This window comes from Budorcas taxicolor, chromosome 17, assembly GCF_023091745.1.
Source record: "Budorcas taxicolor isolate Tak-1 chromosome 17, Takin1.1, whole genome shotgun sequence".
Lineage (NCBI taxonomy): Eukaryota > Metazoa > Chordata > Mammalia > Artiodactyla > Bovidae > Budorcas > Budorcas taxicolor.
Genome location: NC_068926.1, coordinates 55058929 through 55080181, shown reverse-complemented (window position 1 = coordinate 55080181; position 21253 = coordinate 55058929). Strand labels below are relative to the sequence as shown.

Sequence of the window (21253 nt, the reverse complement as noted above, 5' to 3'; positions counted from 1 at the left end):
CATGGCCTTATAATTGAGTGCTGGTCAAGGAAGTGTGGGTAAAAACGATGTGGCCGCTTCCAGGTCTGGCCCTTGAGAACTTCCCCCATGTACTGTTTAAGTGAAGGGGACTCTGGAACGCAGTGAAGGCAGAGGCAGAAGACAGGAGATACCAAGATCCCTGAGTGGCTGCGTGCAGCAGAGCCCCTTTGCGTCATTAACCAGCACCAGACTGTGATGTGACTGAGAAATAATCTGTTGCTATGTTTGATGTCGTCGTTACAGGAATGAACCACCGTGGCTACTGCAGACACAATGGGTTTGAATCCTGCCTCGTCTACTTCTCAGCTATGTGATCTGTCTCCACTTGAGTTTCAGTTTTCCTTAGGATTCTCCAGAATATCCCCAAACATCCCAGATGTCAGATCACCAGCCTTGAGTATGGTACCATGCAGGTGCTCAAGAAATGGAAAGCCCTCCCACCCTCTGACCCCACCTCTGTGTCCCAGTCCCCGAATTTCAGCACGGGGCCTCTGCTTAGTTCCAGGACATAGGATCTGGCTGATCCACGAATATTTGGCTTTACGTTTTAATTAAGTGTTGTTAGATTGCAGTTGTGCTGAGAAGAATTGTATTAGAGGGCAGGAGTTTATAAACCTCAAGAAGGAACTAAAGAAGAGACTTTTGTCTGTCACACTGTGGGGGTCTAAGGCCAGGAAGGAGGAAGATGGAGGGAATTTAGGAGGTGAGGTGGTCTTTGTGGGTGGGGAGGCAGTGGGGGCCAGTGTACCAGGGTAAGCCTGGCTCAAAGCGATGCTGCGCTTGGCAGGGTAGATGGGGGTTGGGTAGAAGCCAGGGCACAGGTGAGGGCCTCAGGGACTCTGGCCACCTCTCCCGGGCTTTTGGCCCTGAAATTCTCACCTCCCTTCTCCCTCAGGGCATTAGCACACACTGCTCCTTTTACGTGGCATGCCATTCCAGCCCTCCTGTGGCTAGAATGTTCCGCACCATGCTTTAGTTCACTGGCATTTCCTCCTGAAGTCCTCCCTGACATCCCATGACGCTCTCAGAACCCCACAGAGCTTGTGTCACAGCCACTGCTATAGATGATGATTATACATTTACTTGCTGTGCGAGGGCCTGAATTACATCTGTCTTCTCCCAGGTCAGCTCTGGAAAGGAATGGACTCTGTCTTATTTGCTCCTGTGCCTAGAATAAGTGCTCTGTATATACTGATGGAGTAACCAAATGAATGGATAATAATTTTCTCCCACTCCCTGAACACCTAAAAGCAGGAGGCAGCAAACTTCTCCTGTAAAGAGCCAGATAATAAATAGTTCTGGCTTTGCAGGCCATACAGATTGCTGTAATGACTCAGCTCTGCAGCTGTGGTGGGAAAGCAGCCGTGGACAATATATGAATGAATGGGCATGGCTGTGTTCCAATAAAGCTTTATAAAAACAGGCTTTGGCCTGAGGGCCAGCGTTGGCTGACCGCTGGCCTAAAGCTTGCTGTTTGGCTCTCTGTTTTCACTTGCACTTCTAGTGGTAGGCTGGGGCTTACCTGTAGCAGCTTGCCAAAGCTGACTGTTAAATTTTCTGGACTTTTACAGGCTGGTTGTTAAACATGGCCCTAATTAAAATTTTAAATCGTACAAATGTACAATTATAATACATAAATTACATTAAAAATGATGGTACTACAATCTGGATGAATCTTGAGGACACTCTGAATGAAATAAGCCAGTCACAGAAAGACAAATACCGGATGATTCCACTTCTATTAAGTACTTAGAGCAGCCAAATTCACAGACAGGAAGTTTAAAATTGTGGTTGCCAGGGGCAGGGAATGCGGAGTTACTATTGAATGGGAACAGAGTTTCAGTTTGGAAAGATGAAAAAAGTTCTGCAGATAGATAGTGGTGATGGTTGTCAAACAGTGTGGATGCACTTAATATCACTGAACTGATGAGTTAAAGATGGTTAAGGTGGTAATAAATGTTATGTGTATTTTAACACAAAAGATTGGAAAAAAGAGGGAATACATATTCAGAACTCATCGCTTCCTAATTATGTGATGATATATTACTACTCTTGGGGCTCTGAGGTTATGCACAGCTATTATGTCTGTGGTGGAAACACTACCTAAGATGCTACTGCGTATCTCCTCCCAACTCCATGTTGCCAGCCTGAAATTGTTCCAGGTGGGAGTATTTACACCACAGAAGTCAGGACGCCGCTGACAGCCAGTTCTACATTTACCAGCACATGATTGGTTATTTCTATGTATCCGTCTCCTCCACTAGATGGTGAACTTCTAGGACAAGAGCATCTCAAATATTAGAATCACCAGCAGAAGCTTTTAAAATCCTGATGTCCAAGCCTCACACCAGACAGAATGCCAGCCACTATGGGGAGGGACCCAAGTCTCAATATTTTGGTAAAGTCCTCAGGAGATTTCAATGGGCAGTTTGAGCATCTCAAACTTTAATGAACACATGAATCACAAATCACCAAATTATTGAGACTTTTTTTTTTTTTAATATAGTTGACTTACAAGGGGACCTTGTTAAACTGCAAATTCTGACTCCAGAGATCTGGGAGGTGGGGTGGGGGGGCCAATGTAACTCCATTTCTACCACACTTCCAGATGATGTGGATGCTGCTGGCCCCATGTTCTGAATAACAAAGGGTTAAAGGATGAAATTCACAAGAAATTCAATCATAACAGTGATCCTTGCGATCGTTGCTGACCCTGAGGAACGTGTGTCTGGCTGTTCCTCTCATTCAGCTGTGTGGGCCCTGGGGACAGCAGGGGTATCTACAGCTGTTCACAACCTCATTTCTGGAGCCTGGAACTCACTCTGGAATACAGCAGGTGCAGAATAAATGTCTGCAAGACTGAAGGTCTCAGTGGAACTGGAAGGGAAGCAGGGATGGGCACGATGTGTACTCTAGGGCTCTGGCTGCAGGGGAAGGCATACCAACTCTAAAGCATGATGCAACACTCCTGACTCTGGGAGGTTTACACCACACAAAACCACTCAAGCTCTCTACCTGCACGAATCCTCCCAGCCTACCTGTGTGGTAGGGGCAGTTGCCATTCCCAGTTCACAGCCAAGGAAACCGAGGTTCACTAGACCGTTGGTCAAGGAGAGGGCTGCAATTGGAACCCAGTTCTGTGCCAATCGAAGCTTCTGTCATTTCTGTTCCACATTACAGGAGCCAGAAGAATGATCTGTGCTCACCCTCTTAGCTTCAGCGCAGTTCTTGGCACAAATGGAGCTCAACTGTCACTATTTCCTGAGCACGCGAGTCAATGATATTCACCACCTTAGCCCTTGAATACCATGCCTGGCACACAGCAGGTGTTCAAGAAACATCTACTGAACAGATGTCCGAGTGACCACAGGAATGGGCACTCACGCCCCGAGGGGACGTGCTGGCTGCTGCAGAAGCGTTGCTCTGCCCGCCGCTGGCCCCAGGCAGACACAAGCGCTAAGAGATGCTCGGCTGACAGCGCCATGAGATGGATGCACGCCCGGCGGCCTCATCTCCCCACCGACTGGCCCCGCATGGCCTTCCATAATGCAGTCCATTAAAAGGCTTGTAAATTTTCATACACGAAAGCCTACCATGGCATCAGCACAGACTAATTGTTGTTAAATGTGCGGGAATGTTACCGCCATGCCGCTGGAGCGATCACTCTTCCCAGCTCGGCCCAGACGCCGGCCCATTCCTCTGCAGGCGGAAAGCTTACAACGTGCGCACAAGGCCAAAAAGCAATTCGTGTCAAAAAGATCAATAATATAAAAATAAAGCATGAGAATTCTAGTTAAAGGGAATGTCATATAAATATGTGGCTCACGTCCATGATTCCAAGATTAAAAAAATCAATCAATATCGTTCTTTAGATGATGTTATTTCTAATGAGAAATACCCGGAACAACTGCAAATAACTGCTTAACTGGGGGGAAAAAAGCATTAATAATTTACTTTATAAGGCATATGATACTGAATGAAAGAGGATTGCTGCTGGTTCTTAATTTGGTTGTAATATGGTGTGACAGGTTCAATGATGCTTTGGTGGGTTCTTAATATTAAATTCAGAAGGATGTTCAGCTCGTTATAAGTTTTACCCCAAGCTGGGCAGGGCAAAGCCAGAGGGGCCAGACCGGATTATGGGAGCCAAGAAAACCTGCATCATCAAAGTTATTATGTCACCAGAGGAAGGGGTGGGGAGTGGGTGTGCACATAACACGCATGTGAGCCGGGAACAGGAAGGGTGGACGGAAATTCTTCTCATTGAATCTTGCAAGTGACACCCTGTTTATTGAGCACTTGCTATATCCCAAGTCCTGGGCTGGGTATGCAGACTTGGGTTTGAATCCAGCTCTCTGCAATGGGCTGGGCTTCCCTGGGGGATTGTGCCTGGAAAAAACTCAGCAAAGACATATCTAAAAGGCACAGATCTGGCTGAAAAAAGAGGTCTCTTTTCGAACCCCTAACTACCTGCAAGTGTCCAATTCAGAGCCTCAATGTAGAACTGATCAATTCTACAAAAATCTATAGAGTGTTCTCAGCTTCTCTGTACCCATGAAGCTCCCTGAGGAGATCCACTCAGCCCTCCAAGCTGAGGTCTGAGTCTTCCACCCTCTGCTCTGCTGGTGAAGAGCTGTGTGAGCTGGGGCAAGCAGCTGAACCTCTCTGAACTGCAACGTCTCACCTGTCAGAGGGGACGACACCAGTGGTGCCTCCCTTGCGATGTTGCTGAGACATGGTGACGCATGGCTCAATGCACAGTAAGTTTTGCTGGCTAGTGTCCCAGCCTGAGTCACCACCCACCACCATGTGCTGGGTGCTGAGCCTCACTTACCTTACCTGAGAACGGGCGAGAGCAGATGCTTCCTCACGGGGCTTGGGGAGAAGTGGGAGGAATAAATTCAGCTCATCAGCTGGGACTGATGACTAATGTCCAAAGAGCTTTGTTCTTGGAACTTTTCAAGGGTCAACTCATTTAACCCTCACATCAACCCTATGAGGTAGGTATTATTATTATCTCCATTTAAAAGCCAAGGAAGTTGAGGCCCAGAGAGGTTAAGTGACCTGCCCAGGATCACACAGCGGGCCAACAGATGGGTTAGGATGCAAGCCTGTGCCAATCTAGCTCCAAACTCACACTTGTCCCCACTGCTTATCTTTCCTGCTAGGTCCCGCTGGTCAGTGAGGCCGCTTCTCCCTGGCTTTGCTGGCTGGTCAGGACTGCATGCGTCTAACGTCTGTGTGGCCCCAAGGGGGCCCCACTCACAAAGAGATGGCATGCCAGTGCTGGGAGCGACAGAGAAAGGGTTACCTCGGGAGTAAGAGAATTATAACATCAAAGACAGCTGAAATAGCAAACAATGTTAAAAGGCAAAAGGCAAAAAAAAAAAAGATCTTGTAATTAAATTTCAACTCGAAGGGCAAGAGTCCTGCAGGCAGACGCAACAGGAGGGGAGCACAGGGACCAAGTTAGGACACGGCGTGCAGGGCTGGGTGGGGGGCTCAGGGCCAATCTGAGCTGTGAGGACGTGTGCTCCAGGCCCCACTTAGGCAGCTCAGCTTCAGGAACAGGGACGGGGGACCTTGTCCTGGTCAGAACCCCTTCCGCACCCACATCTGCCTGTGAGGGCGCAGCAGGGCATTCTGAGAGTCTGGGGCTGCGACGGAAGGTGGGGGAGGCCAATGATGACTTCTGGTTCTGGGCACAGGACGGGGGCAGAGAGCAGGAGCTTGGGCAGGCGGTGTGGGGGCTCAGGTGGGGCATGCGAGGCATATAGTCTCCTCTCTGTCATTTTTGAGAGGCCAGCCCCACCCCCACCACGCGGAGGTGATCAGGAGGCTGAGGGATCCTGTTACAACCAGAGTCACAGCCGGGCCCTCCTCTGCTCTAAAGCCTCCTGTGGTTCCCACTCAAGCAGTCACAGCTGAGGAGCCCCAGGGCCCTGAACGATGAGACACCCACAAACATGCTTCTGCTACGCGGCATGCTGGGTGAGTGTGGGGAGCTGTGCTGGGAAAGATGGGAGTCCAAGCCTGACTAGGGGTTGGAGTCAACCAGGGAGAGCTTCCTCACTCTTGGGAGGATCTGACACTTGAAAGGAGTTAATCGGGTCAAGAGACAGTACCAGGAAAACATTCCGGGTAAGAGAACAGCAGACACGTCGCCTGAGGTGGGAATAGGCCAGGCTGTCTACTGGCTGAGGGGAGAGGCTGGGAGGGGCCAGATGGCCTGGGGTTTCTGCCCTGAGTGCCTTCTCCACCCCACACCACCCTCCTGAGGCTGAAGTCATGTCCACCTAGGGTCTCATCCTGCCTGAGGTACTAAATGGATGTCAGCCGTCTCCCCGGAACCTCATCTGTAAAGTGGAGATAATCACAGAACCTTCCCTTAACAGAAATATCATAAAGAACACACGAAATAATCATTAGAGTGTGCACCACACGGTAGGTGTGCAATAAAAGTCACGTCAGCAGACTTCTCCAGCAAAGGCAAGGCCCTCCTTCAGGGCCAAGCCTGGCTCCTGACCGACTAGAAGAGTAAGCAACTGAGTCTCAGCGGTGTTCACATCAGAAGCCATGCAGCAGATACCCTGGCCTCTCTCTCATCTGATGCCCTGTTGGTCCGACCTGGGTCTGATCAATCCTAGCGTCCTGGCAGGTGGATATGGGCAGAAGGAGGAACTTCCAGTCCTCTGCCCACCTGAAAGTGAGGGAACTCCCCTTGGTAGATTGTGTTTGGCACCTCTGGCTACATGAGACCTGTGGGAAAGGGTCTGGAATGCCTCAGAACACAGGAGATTATGGCTTGTTACATCTCTGACCAGGGTGGCACCCTGAAACCCACATGAATCAGGCTGTCCAAGTGCAATCACCCCATTTTAGAGAAGGTACAGTAAAGGGTAACTCATTCAATGAAGGGTATATGTATTTATTTGTTGACTGAATCCTCCACTCATCCAACCAACACCCATCCCCCCAGGATAGGAGTGCCAGGTTGGTGGGCATCGTGCCATGCTTTGCCACCTAACCACCCACAGGGAAGGCAGCAAGGCCTCCTCTTTTGCTTTCTTGCAAATTCCTATTTCAACATAACCCTTCTGCTCCTCCACAGACAGAACTTCAACTGTATCTGTTCTAGACTTCCTTTAGCTATTGGGGTTTGCCTTGTAGATGCACCCCAATTCTATGGGAAGAAATACAAAGGAGAAGAGACGAAAGCTCAGAACTGCTGATGCTTCCACCTGGGCCCCTGGAGGGCAATGCTAGGTTTGAAACTGAGAAGGCTGCATGCTGCCTGTGTGCCCTGGCTTCTGCCTTGGGATGCCCTCGGGCATCGGGAGGGCAGAAGGCAGTGCTCTGCATGGAGGTGGTGATCTAAGGACCTGGTACTGGGGGAAAATGAGAAGGCTAAACTCTGGCAAAGGCTGAAGGAGAGGGGCTGGGGGCGTACAGAAGAAAATGGAGAAGAAGGTGGAAGAAAAGAGGAGGGAGATGAGAGTTGAGAATCAGTGGGGAGGAAAGAATTGGCACTCTAAATCTGGGCGTTCTGATTACCTCCTGCTGTGTAACCACCCACCTCAAATGCAAAGGGCTCATAACAACTTCTTATCTTCATGGTCCTGGGGGTTGACTGGGCTCAGTGGGGTGGTTCTTTCTTGTCATCTCTCAGGCAGTCATGGCAAGATGGCAGCTGATGGCCAGCATGGTTCCTTGACTTGCGTCTGGTGCCTTGGTGTCCCTGGCCCCTCTGTCTACCATGTGAAGACTCATCCCTCAGGGGCTCTCCATGCAGGCTGGGCTTCTCACCACAGGCAGCCTCAGGGTGGTCACATTTCTTACAGGAAGGCTAGGCTGGAGGAGGCGGGAGGTAGAAAGCCCAGGCCGGCTGAGGCCTCTGCTGTCGTGGGCACAGGGTCACCTCTGGCACGTCTACTGGTTCAAGTGGAAACTACTCTAAAGGCCCATATTCAGAGGATGGAGACACAGGCTCCGCCTCCTGATGGGGGAAAGCCAGGATCCAGCAGAGACGTGCAGCCACTGCAGCGACAGTGTGAACCTGAAGGTCGGTAAACGAAGGGGACCTCTGGGTGGAACGTGACCCCTACACGCTGGTTCAGCCACAGGCACTGAGCTCCTGGGGACATTATAGGAAGGGGACCTCTGGGCGGGACGTGACCCCTACATGCTGGTTCAGCCACAGGCACTGAGCTCCTGGGGACATTATAGGAAGAGGACCTCTGGGCGGGACGTGACCCCTACACGCTGGTTCAGCCACAGGCACTGAGATCCTGGGGACATTATAGGAAGGGGACCTCTGGGCGGGACGTGACCCCTACACGCTGGTTCAGCCACAGGCACTGAGCTCCTGGGGACATTATAGGAAGGGGACCTCTGGGCGGGACGTGACCCCTACATGCTGGTTCAGCCACAGGCACTGAGCTCCTAGGGACATTATAGGTATTTGTTGAGTGGGCCTTGGAGGGACCAAGGAGAAGGGTGGCCCTTCAAGTTCTGGCACAAACGCTTGCCCAGCTCCCTGTTCCGTCTCTTGGTAGGTGGTGTCTCAACTCCCTCACCAAGCTCCTAAAAGGCGGTGATGCCACACGCGCTCCCTCTGATCCTGAGAGGACAGGGAGACAACATCCTTAGGCCTGAACAACCAGACACACACACACCACAGTGAGAGCAAACGACTGGCTGGCCACTTGACAGTGAATCTCACTGGACCTCATGCGATCCCAACAGCTGTCCCTATGTAGGAGGGAACAGTGGCTCAGAGATACGAAGTCACTGGCCAGAGTCACACAGGCAGTGACGGCGGGACTCAGACCCCGGGCGTCTGACCACTACTCTCTCGCTTCCCATGGGGGCCAGAGGCTGTCTCTGCCTCTTTGGTTTCCAAACTGCTATGCTTCAATCAGGCCCAGGTGAACAAGTCTGTTCTACCTCAATGGAAGGGGTTTTCCACCATGCAGTCCATATCTCCTTCATGACGGAAGAGGAAGGAAGCAGGGGAAAAAAAAACCCTCTCACAGCAGTGGCCTTGCCATCTTCTGGCTGGGCCACTGCACACACGCCTTAGCAAAGTTTCACCTCTGATTTACCATAACAAAACTTTTAATTTAGATGTTTTCGTCTCTCTCTCCAAGTAAAAATAAGTTTAAAATAATGACTGTAATAAATGAAGGTAATTAATTGTAGTTTGTTCCTTTACTGTCTAGTCAGCTTAATTTTACCTTTTCAACTAATAATGAGAAAATAATTTTTGTGCTCGGAGGGTTAATGATATGTAACTGCGAGAACCGCTAATTGCATGTTGCAATCCATCCATCAACAACCCCATCTGTGCGACTTGATTATGTTTGCTAAATTATTGCTTTGAATTATCTTTCATAAAGCAACTTTTGTAATTAGCGGGGCTTTCGTCTTGCTCTTTTCTCTGCGCACAAGGATATTCAAACTTTGGCCATTTCAAGCTGTCTCCATTAAGCCACCTTCTCTGGCTGTCTTTGTTTCCCTGAGCAGGGGGAATCAAGACTGTCCTTTAAAGCAATCAAGGCGGAGAGGGAAAGCTTCCTCAATTCACAGCAGGGCAAATTCACTTCCTCTCCGCCTCTCTCCCACCACCAGCACGGTGGGGGAAAGAAAAAGAAAATAAGACCCCCGCATACATAAGTATGAAAAGATAAAAGGATGCCTGTATTCTGTATACACCAGGGCTGGTGGAGTGAAATTAAGGAATGAACTTGAACGTGTTATATTTCAACAAGAGGCCCGCACTTGGGGAGAAGGAATGACGGGTACGATATTCAGCCTTGGCGTTTTATGGGTTAGTTTATGTGACTCTGGAAGGTGTTCGCCTCAGGGAATATTCCTGGGAGGTGATTAATGCCCACTTGGGAATCTGCAGCTCTGAGCCCAGAGCCTGGTGGATTGCGAGAGGGAAGTGGCATAAAGGATGAACCCTCATTAAAAAAATTAAAATGAAAATCAAATTTGGATTATAAACGGCCTGTGTTGTGCAGTTTGTTCTGGACGAAGAAGATGCTTTTTATTAACACCTTTCTTTGCCAGCGCTTCTCCCCTGAGGCACTGGGAGGGACATGGCAGCCGCGATGGATTAGTCAATAGATCATGAAAAAAGCAGGGGTTTCGGGAATAAAACTCCAGACAAATGTAGTCTTTTTGGTACATTAAAGGGACGATGGAAAACCCTTTTAGAAAAATTAACGAAGTTCTTTGAAGATTGTCAGCTATTAAAATGGGGTCTATTCCACATGCCATGTGGATTTGGAAACGAGAATTCAGCTTTGCCTCTTCTGGGCGCCCTAAGACTCTCTCTCTCTTCCTGCACTTACTGAGCACCAACTGTGTGCCAGACACCATGTCAACTGCCCCCACCCTGCTCAGTTCTCAGAAGCCCTCCTGTTAGTCGCCTTTATCGAAGGAGGAAAACTGCAGCTCAGAGAGGTTAAGGAACTTCCCCCACGCCACACAACTAGTTTAAGATTCAAGCCAGGCCCACCTGAGTCTGATCCACATGTACTTTCCACTATACTACACTTGAGTCTTCTCTGACCACTGTCGAAATCTAACGTCTAACTCTTATTCCCATCGAAAGATGATGTAAGTCATGCTGGCTTCCTCTAGGGACAGAAAACCCCCTTCTTTTGGATAAAAACCCTTGAACACCTAGTGAGGAAAGAGGCAGATTCTGACCCAGGCATAGTGGAGGCGAAAGAAACCCATGTTGAAGGTGACTGATAACAGAAATAAAATAGAAAGGCTCTTAACACACAAAGTGATGTTCCGAACACTCTGTGAGTATTAACTTTGTTCTTCATTCACAACCCTACCGAACACTCTGTGAGTATTAACTTTGTTCTTCATTCACAACCCTACGGAATAGGTATAATTATTATCCAGTTTTGTAGAGTGGATACAAAAGTAACTTGTGCATAGAGGCACAAGCAACCTGCTTAAGGTCCAACAGCTAGAAACTGGTAGAAGCAGGATTCAAACCCAGGTTGACTCCAGAGTCTGTGCTCTTCACTCCGGAGAAGCTCTTGATGCATCAGGAATTACATTAAATTCTTTCCTTTCATTGTATTTCATCTAATCCTCAGAACAACATGAAAAGATCTGTAGTGCTTTTATTCTCCTTTAACAGATGGGGAAACTGAGGCTCTAAGTGGTTAAGAGAAGCTTTGCCGTGCCAACCCAAGCAAGGGGAACGGCTAAGAAAGTAATGCTCTACTCAATGCCTGTCTTGGGGCTGGACCAAAGGATCAGCTGCCCGAGAGCGCTTGTGTGCTGAATGCTTCTCACGGGACCGTGAGCTGGCAGATGGGGACCTTTTTTTAAAAAAAAAACAAAACACAAAGCCATGACAACACATTCCTAACATTATTGGTCTTCTTTCTGGTTTTTTCGACCCTCTTCAGCTCAGGCACCTCACAACCAAATGAATCAATACCGGATGGCCCTATAAATAAATAAGCACATCAGTCAACTCAGTAATAAAATGAAAGGATGAAAAATATGGAAATCAGCGACATTTGTGTAAATCCAGTTATTGTTTACTTTAATATTGCCTTATGTGCTTACTCGGTTCTGAAGAGACAGATTTAAAGTAATGTGGCACTTGGCGGACGACAGACTTAAAAATGCCATCTCCACTGGCGAGTGCTTAAGGGCCAATCCTTTCAGCGTCCTGCCTGAATCCAGGGGAAGACTGAGAAGAGCCCCCTGAAGACAGAATGTTGGAGAAACAGCCCTGCTCTTCCACTCCCCTGACTCAGTGTAACTCCATTCTTTTCCTTGCCAACCTCCTGCGCCAGCCAGACAAGTGGACATTCCTGGAATCCTGGTCACCAAGTCAAGCAAGGAGGAGACACGGGGGAGGTCTAGCTCCATCCCAGGGCTCCAGGAAGGCCAGAGAAACAACTGGCTGAGGACAGCTCAGCTGCTGCCAAAGGAGCGAGGGCCCGATGGGCAGGAAAGGATGTGAAAGGAGTAGGTTTTAAATACTCCGAGGGTGGGTGGTAGAGAGGATGTCAGAGCAGGCAGCAATCCCACCAAACGGAAACAGAGCACCCTTTCTTATCATGATACTATGGCTGATCTGGAGGGCATGGGCAGTCTACAATGGGGGCAGGGAAGTTTCTCTGCTGCTAGAAACCTGTGACAACCCCAGGTGGGAAAGGAGAGACAGCTGGGGGGTATTTTCATGACATGCCACAGGCCTTGGGTCTTACCTCAGCTTGGAAGCTTTTTAATACAGGAGCCACCATCTCTCTGATTTCCTGTAAAAGAGATCAGTGAAGAGTTCACTGTGGTGTCAAGTAGCCCCTGCCTGCAGCTCACTGTTGTCCCTCAAATCAGCAAGTGCGTCCCATGGGACTTGCGCTCCATGAGATTTCATGAGGGTTCCTCATATATACACCTACAGACAGACCCAAACACACGCAATGGGGCCCGGTCAGGTCTGATCGGAACACATCAAGCACAACGTCAAGCTTCTTCCCTGCAGGACCCTTCCCACGGTGCACATTGGGAATTTCTGGAAGAGGGAGAGGAAGTAGCATTTCCCAAGCGGATCTGATCATGGAATGCTGTTTTATGCAAAGTACCTCATGCGACTGGTGGCTCGTCATGGGTCATTCTTTGGAGCTGGGGCTGGAGAGGCTCCGCGCCCTGGGTCATGTTACCAACATCCCTTCAAGAAAACCTCTGTCCTCCAGGCACTGCTCGGGAGATGTCTCTGGAGGTTGCCATTTCTGCTTTCCCATTCAGTTGCCCTCTCTAGCAAAAACTGCATTTGGCACTTTAGCAACACTGCCCTGTACTGTCACCCCTTCCTCACCAGAAGATGGGGTTTCTGGGGGCTTGGTGGGGTCACCTGTCATGGGACCCAGCTCAGAAGAAGGGCTCTGTAAATGCTTACTAAACTCTATGCCACCGCGCTATCTTCAGAAGGGAGCCTCTTATTTTTGGACCCTAATTTCATGCCTTCCTCAAGGGCCTTTGAGGTTCCCAGCCTCAAGGATGCCCCTGGTGGACTCCCATGAGTTCTCTCCAGCGAGCAAGAGGAAGGTCTTTTAGAACCGAGGGTCCCAAGATCTTGACTATAAATGCTCCAGTTTTCTCTGAGACCCACTGGTGACTCCTCTAACCACTGTCATCTATGGTCCACAAGAAACCCCTGTGAGGGGAGAACCTGAGGGGGCTCGAGAGAACGGAGAGGGAGCAGGTAGCAGAGAAAAGCAGGAAAGGGAAGGATGCACCAAATACGTATGTCAGGTGAAGAATAAATCTCTCAACTGTGAAATGGGATGGTGTTGCTTCTGGAAACAACCCTTCTGCTGGGTCCTGGGAACGCATCCTCACTGTTCTGGCCCCCCCCCCCCAGGGCTTCTCAGAGCCACTGACTACTATATGTGCTGGGGATCTACAGGAGAGATGTGGGGAGCGCGTGTGAACCTAGGGAATTTATTTGATCAGAAGGAACTGTGAGTGCAGGGGCTGAGCGTGGAAAAGGAAACTTCTGTAGACCCAGGTTGCGGGTTGTAAACTCAAATGCCCACAGAGGCTGGAGGAAGAGGACAGGACGGAGGCAGGCTGGGCGGCCTGCGGCAAATCTCAGGAGGACACAGCGCCTTTGTAAGGGGGTGGCAGCTGCTCAGCTGTTTCTGATGGCTGCTGTGTGGGGGCGGAGCCTCTGTATGGCCAGCTCTACCAAATGGTCTCAAAAGAGATTGGAAATCCGAGTTTTGGGGTGAAATCAGAGATGATAAATGTTGATAACTTACTGTAAAATTGGAGAGACTTTTACAGACCAAATAAAACACATCAACAGAAAACCTCTGGTCTGGGTTTCAGGAAACATAAGTATTAGAAGGGGCTTATCTCCTCTGAATTTACAGAAAGGGACACAGGGGCTCTGAGAGGTACTGACTGTTGAAGGTCCCAAAGCAAGTGAGTGGCACAGCTGGAATTACAATGCAGGTCAACAGATTCTCCAAACGGGCTCTGTTCACAAACCCCCACTCATATGAATTTAGGGGATTCAAATCTGAGAACCATGGTGAGGTCGGTGGGACTTTGGACCAGTGCCAACTCTTTCTAGACGCCCACCGCCCTTTCTGTCTGCTTAACCCCTGGGGGAAACCAAGCCCAGGCACCAGCAGGAGGTGAGCTGGGTACCAGCCAGATGATGTTCTTAAATAAACATGTCTTGGCATGATTCTCCCCCATCAGGAGAGACTAGTTCCAAAAATGAGAATTTTCAGAGGCGCGACTATAATAGGAATGGAAACTTATTCCTCCTAATTACATAATTGCATAATTATGCAGTATTAAAATTATGTAAGCTGAACTCAGAGGCTTAAAACCTGGCCTGGATTTCCCTTATCACCTGGGGGCTGCCACGTGGCCTGGGGGAAGGAGGTCTAAACGGTGGGCTGTGGAGATTTGTGGCCATTTCATCTCTGCTTCCCAGAGACTGGACTCAAAGACAAAGCTTCCGGTTCTCTCACTCTGGGCAGAAAAACTGGTTTAAAGACCAAGCTGTTCTCTGTTCTACGAGGGGAAGAAGGATGCTCAGAATCTCCTCATGCCTTCTTAGGTCCCAGTCAAACCCAGGACTCAACTTGGTCTTTCGAAAGCTGTACCACGGGAGACACGCAGAGCTGAGATTCCCGCCCTTTCTCCAAGTGCACTCTCTCTCACCTCTCAAACCTGATTCCCCCCAGACCTGCTCCAGGGACAAGTCCTAACTAGAACCTACTTCCCACTCTTGCCTTGAAGAATCAAAGACATTTATGACATGTGAGGAGGATTTCACAGCTAAGAGACCGACCCCTCTGAGTTTATGTGGCCTGATTTCTGGGTAGCCTCCTTCTTCTCCATCTTTCTGTGGCCCCCTTCTCCATCAGCAAGGTGGCAACAGGACTCGTAGGTGCTTCCAACAGGCAGAATGGAATCAACATGTCTAAGTCTAACATTATACTTTTGGAATGGCAGACCCTGTTTGGTTCTCCTCCAAGATCCAGGCCACCTGAGTGGGCAGAGAGCTGAGTGAGCTGAGATAGAGAGCGCCACCCTCTGCTGACCACAGAGAGGCACGGCTGGCTTTGGGAATGGGCCGGGCATCTGTTTCCCGTTTTCATGGCTCTGACGTGTCACATCCCTGCCAACATTATATGGAGTCAGGAGGTTTTTTTCTTCCTATTTGCATTTATTTCCATCATTAAAAAAAAAAATTTGAGGAGCAACGGGGGGCCTGATAGAAGAGGAAAAAAAATTCACACATTCACCCCTGTGAAGAAAGAAATGTGTCCATTCTTGTCTTTTTCCCTGCGGGACTCTTACATTGTGGGGGCTGGTCATTAACTGGACCACCCTCATAGCAGCTGGTGGCTGGAGTTGCAAAGGAAGGGGTGAAGAATGAGGCACATTTATGGGGGATGGGTGCCACTTTCAGAGTTGGGAGATTAAGGGAAGGGCTGGAGAGGGTGACAGTCTATAGCCACCATCTCCCAGACGCCAACAGAAAAGCAAAACAAAATCAGGAACTCGAGACAAATTGTCTTTGCTGTCAAGGCCAAGCATCTGACTTGGACGTTAATGTGGGGAGAAAATGGATGTTGTACAGAGCCCTCAAAAACAATGACTTCTGTGGAGAAGCGTCCTGCTCTTACTCTAGACAGCACCGCTGAGTGCCACTATACGAAGAACCGCGGAGACGTTGAGGGTTGTAATTTTTCTTTGTGGCTAATTAGCTTCTTTTCTTGTTAGTCACTTATGTCTATAGTTTTCAAAATATAGTTTGAACGGAGAAAAATCTGCATTCCTACTGAGTTAATTCTATAACAGCAACTATACTGTACCTCAGGTACATTTTTCTTAAATTCCCGGCGGAGTTCAATTAAATGTTTATGAGAATGTTCACTCTCCTCCTGCCGTGCAGACAGCTCGGAAGCGACGGAATTAAGCTCCTTCTGGAACAATAAAAAAAAAAAAAAAAAAGGAGAGAGAGAAAAGAAAAAGATTTTTTTTTCCTCCTTTTCCTTTTTAATCATTGTACAAAACAGCATTCCAAACAAGTTTTCTTAACTTACAAAAAAGCTGAGAAAAGACAGGATATTGACTCCTGGCACAAATGAATAATTTACGAAACTGAGGATGCAACCGAAAAAAATCCAGGACAGCTTTTTTGCTTGTCAGAAGTCAGGCCAGATCAATACTCTCCTATAAAGTTGGGTGGAGTTGTTTTTTTTCATTTCTTCCTTACGCCTCTGCCCCACCTCTTAAATTTCCAAGGGAGTGATGGCATAAGCTTGTCAGTAACTGTAGAAAACATCTCCAAACCGTGTCAAAATAGTAAAGTGCGGCATATTGTATGGGCATATTATAGTGTAAGAAAGTGCTGTCGACAGCTTTCATATATCAGAGGTGGGAACTGTTCCAACTATGACTTACTCACACTTAAGGGTTCATAAATACGCCTTTTAAGATATAGATGGCTTTTTAATTTCAGTAGATTTTGGAAAAATGAAGGTGCCAATAAGAAGCAAGATGACCTTTTGTGTATCCTGCAGTAAATCATTTAAGGTTCACTTCAAGTATAAGAAATATTTCATTGAAGACGGCTGGATTCAGAGCAAAGGATTGGAAGCAGCCTTGCCTGCTTATGTGGAATGAAGGTTTCAGACCTTCATTGTTTTTACAGGATGCACCAAGGAGGGAAAAAAAGAGTGAGGGATGGAAGTGGGGGACGCTCCAGCTCACACATGACAGACAATGTCTGCTGGTCGTACATGTATATTTGATCACCCCTCTCGCAGCTTTCTTCACTTTAACGGTGGCAGTTTCACAAGGGGAGTACAATTCACCATGAGTTGTCATGGATTTCATTTGCATAATTCAAGAAATGCTCTGTTTATGTGGTCTGCTGCTTTCTTGCACCATCCCGAGATGGGCTTTTTTCTGGACCATAACTCGAGGAGCATTTCTGTATATATCACCCGATTATATTTGCAGCAATCAAGCCCCATAATTTCCTAAATCCGGTGATGCAATAAATTTCTGCAATCAGATTTATTAAAAACACACACACAGATGCGAGAGTGTATTTCGAGGGTGAACTCTTTAATCTAACATATGTATGACGAGGCCTGGTACCGCGCTGAAAGACCCCATTTGTCATCGCTAATACGCATTCATCTTGCACACACAATGAAACACTTTTACCATTAGATAATGAAATAAAAGTACTATTAACCCGCTGCAAATCCTTTTCCCTCTAAGAGACAAAATGCATGGTAATTGTCTTCTATCATGTCTGAGCGTCGGTAAATCTGCTCAATAGCAGTTCACCATAGCACCATAAACCTCATACCCACTGGAGGCTGGAGCGTCTACCCTAAACCCAGAACAAGTGTCTCTGCCTATGGAGCTTTTGGGAGAAATCAGGGAAGGACTTTCTATTTCTGGAGAAATGTCTAACTTCTTTGGAGACTCATGAGACTAGAAGGGAGAAGGTCGAGGCAAAAAAAAAAGTCATTAAAATAGAGGGGCAAGAGACTTGGAAGTGTGGTGCTCTCCAAGGTGCTGAAATCAACTCTATGCCACAGCACTGGGTGCACCAACTCCAAGGTACAGCGACTTCTAGTCCAAACGTCCCATTGAATTATTGAGTCAGGTAAGGAACAAGGTGTCATGGGAGAGGAGAGAGAGAAAACAGAAACAATTTCTGACAGTCTACCAAGGTTATAGAGAAAATAAGGAGATTTCTGGTTTATCATCATTTAAAAATAACTGCAGTTTCCAATGAAGAAACCACAGTTGACTGTGACCAAAATATCAAATGACTAGAGAGAGATCTGTGTTTGCAGCAACAGGACTGATTAAAGGTAGGCAAAACCCAACTAGGTGGTGCAGCCAGGTGGACAGACCCTCACTTGGCAGGAGGGAAGGAATCAGAATGTCACGGTCAACTGAGTTGTGGCAGGATGCTCACAGTTTTTCTCATCTGTCCTGAAGATAAAGGTGTGATTTTTACATTGCTACAGGACAAACAGAACTGAGACTTGGGTTAACATCACACGATTTAGAATGATCATATATCTGACACAATGTTCTTATCTCTGGGATACTAACTCTCCCAGCATCCCAGCAACCTCATGGGGGTTGATCTTTGACTCCTTATTTAAAACATCAAACCCAGGTTCCAAAAGGAAATCTCAGAGCAGGATAAGTCCAACTGTCTGATGTGCTATACCAGACAATGAGGCCATGCAAGGGCACAGGCTCCCTCCGCCCTAACCTCCCAGGCTGCCAGTGGGTACGGATCTGTCTGCGGCATGCATACTGTAGACAGGGCAGAGTGAGACTGGGTGTGGAACATCAGTAGGCCTCCAACTCCAGCCCCCCAGGCAAGCCCAGCTCTTGGCGTCTTTCCTGTTCATCCCTAGAGGAGCAGATGATGTGTCTGATGTCCATGTTCTTCCCCACATTGTCTTACATCTATGTTCATCTTTCAACCCTGAATTCTTGCCGCTTTTCTATGGTAAGTACACCACCACCACCAACAATAGTAAATAATCATCGTGCTTTGTGCTAAGTCGCTTCAGTTGTGTCCGACTCTTGGCAACCTGATGGACCATAGCCCACCAGGCTCCTCTATCCATGGGATTTTCCCAGGCAAGAATACTGGCGAGGGTTGCCATGCACTCCTCCAGAGGATTTTCCCAACCCAGGGTTCAAACTCACGTCTCTTATGTCTCCTGCCACTAGCGTCACCTGGGAAGCCCAAATAAATAATCATAACTATCACTTACTAGGTCCTTACACCTACCAGGCAACATGCTAAAGCTCCTTATATACGTCATCTCCTACACCTACCAGGCAACATGCTAAAGCTCCTTATATACGTCATCTCATGTGGTGACGTATTATAAGTTGATGTCACCATCTCAACATGGTGACATGTTATAAGTTGATTCAAGCAGGGACTAAGAAACAAATTATAGTCCTAAGAACTCAGGTGCGACTTATCGCCTTGGTGGATTATAAAGGCAAAATTAAAATGTCCTGCTCTTCACTGGGCTTCTGTTCCTTCCTCACTAGCTGGGGGATGTTCAGGGAGCTGTTTTTAAATGTTATAAACATGTAAAGCATCAAGCACATTACTAATTGTTTAACAAGTGTTGGTTGATATTAAACTTAGATAAACTGAGAGCTCAGAGAACAACCCCCTAGATCAGTGATTCTACGAGTTCTGGATTTCACAGGTTGGTAAAAATCTTACACCCCTTGTTGTTATTGTTCAGTTGCTAAGTTGTGTCTGATTCTCTGTGATCCCATGGACCGCATCATGCCAGGCCTCCCTGTCCCTCACCATCTCCCGGAGTTCACCCAAGTTCATGTCCACTAAATTGGTGATGCCATCCAATCATCTCACCCTCTGTCATCCTCTTCTCCTTCTGCTTTCAATCTTGCCCAGCATCACACCCCTGCCCCCAAATAAAAGGATGACAGAGTATTGCCAAGTTTTACTCTAACAGGCAAAGAAAATAAAAAACTACTCCCTCCCACCCTAAAAGACAAGACTATTTAAACATTAACAAAGCAAGATGGCCAATGAGAGAATTGACAAGTCTTTTAAAATAAACGTATTTAAATTAAAAAAAGCTCATAGCACTGTATTTATTTTGAAGGAATATAAAAAACTCTCATAAACATAAACCAGCACCCGTCTGAAGTTGAGTTTTAGAAATAAGTGTCTGAACTCCCAGGCAAATACACAGCTTGCAGGGCCTCTTTGATGACCAAGCAGAACTTGGGATCCTCTCCCACCCGGCCCCCAGCCCCCAGCCCTAGGGGAGCCATGATTAACACAGCTCCAGACTTTGGGCCAGGCCCAGGCGGGGAGAAGACTCATCTGATTAACTGGCCATCAGCAGCAGACAGACAGCCCGGAGCCCGGCGCAGACCATTCAAATAATGATCATCATAAACAGCCCATTTGCAACTAAAAAGAAATAATTTTAATGAGCTTGGAGCAGATGATAGATGCAGCTGAGGCTCGGGCCAATGTGCAGAAAGAAAGGGAGCCGGGACTGAGCTGCATCCAGGACCAGGAGCAGCAGGAAGAGGCTGGGGTAAGGGAAGATGGGCTCTTCTAATGGAACCTACATCTCTGCTGCTTGTCTACGCGAAACGCCCACTGTCTGGGAAGTGCTCCTAACTCTGACAGGGTCTGCCATCACCTTACTGGGCAACCTTGGAGCTTCCCAGGCATGCAGGGTCTTGGAACATATGAGCCAGAAGGAACTTTTGAGGCTGTCCAGTTCATCACTGCCTGAACTTCAACCATACATACCACTCTGCATGCATTCTGCCATATTGATATTCCACATGAATTAAACAAAGTCCTTGGTATTTATATTCAAACTGATTCATATCTTTGTTTTTGCATAACTTTAAATTCAATTTTAAGCTCAAATTTCTTACACCTTTATATATCTTGCTCAGATAGATACACAGAATATTCACGCTCCAAGCACCTTGGAAGGCTCTCTGTGCCCTCTCCTAGTTAGTACTCCCTAAAGGTAACCATCATTCTGACCCTAGTGTCATAGATAAATTTCGCCTGTTTTTGACCTTTACATAACAACCACTTCTTTTTTTTTTTTTAACCTAAATAAGTACATTTGAAAAGGAAATTCTTTTTATCACGAGAGGACCCGATGCCATGAACAGATGGTAGTCTTTAAAAGTACAATGAAAACAAAGCATTGCTGTTTGTCTTTGTTATAAACGGAGGTTGGCAAGTGCTAGGGAAGTGTTAAAGGGAAAGCCTTTCTTCCTGTTTGAATGAGAAGGAACGGACGGCCACGGAGAAGGGATCGCCGCTGCTCCTGACACAAGCCAATCCCTTCTCGAGTCAGGACTACTTGCGTCTTCTCACGTCCTGTCAGTGGAGGTACGCCTCGCACGTCAGCTAACACGAATTGACTCTGATTGTCCCACTGTAGAGATGAGGAAACCAAGGCGAAAACCCTTAGATTACCTGCCCAGGCTGCACAGCTGGTTAAGAGGGCAGGATGGCTCTTGGGTGGTAAAGGAAAACTGGTGGTTATCTATGGGGCCAGCAAGTAAACATTTTCTGTTCGACTGTGTTTCCCTAACCAGGAAGAATCTGGAATCTTACAAGAATAACTATAGT

The 21253-nt window shown here is 47.7% G+C and overlaps 1 protein-coding gene across 1 annotated transcript in view; it reads right to left on the bottom strand.

The window, feature by feature from the left end:
- Positions 1 to 21253, bottom strand: part of CUX2 (cut like homeobox 2) — a 273772-nt gene that overhangs the window by 82888 nt on the left and 169631 nt on the right. Inside the window, exons 2-3 of the mRNA XM_052654859.1 lie at positions 15912 to 16022; positions 12279 to 12326 (exon numbers count right to left, since the gene is read on the bottom strand). Coding sequence (XP_052510819.1) covers positions 12279 to 12326; positions 15912 to 16022 — 159 coding nt within the window. The remainder of the gene's footprint in view (positions 1 to 12278; positions 12327 to 15911; positions 16023 to 21253) is intronic.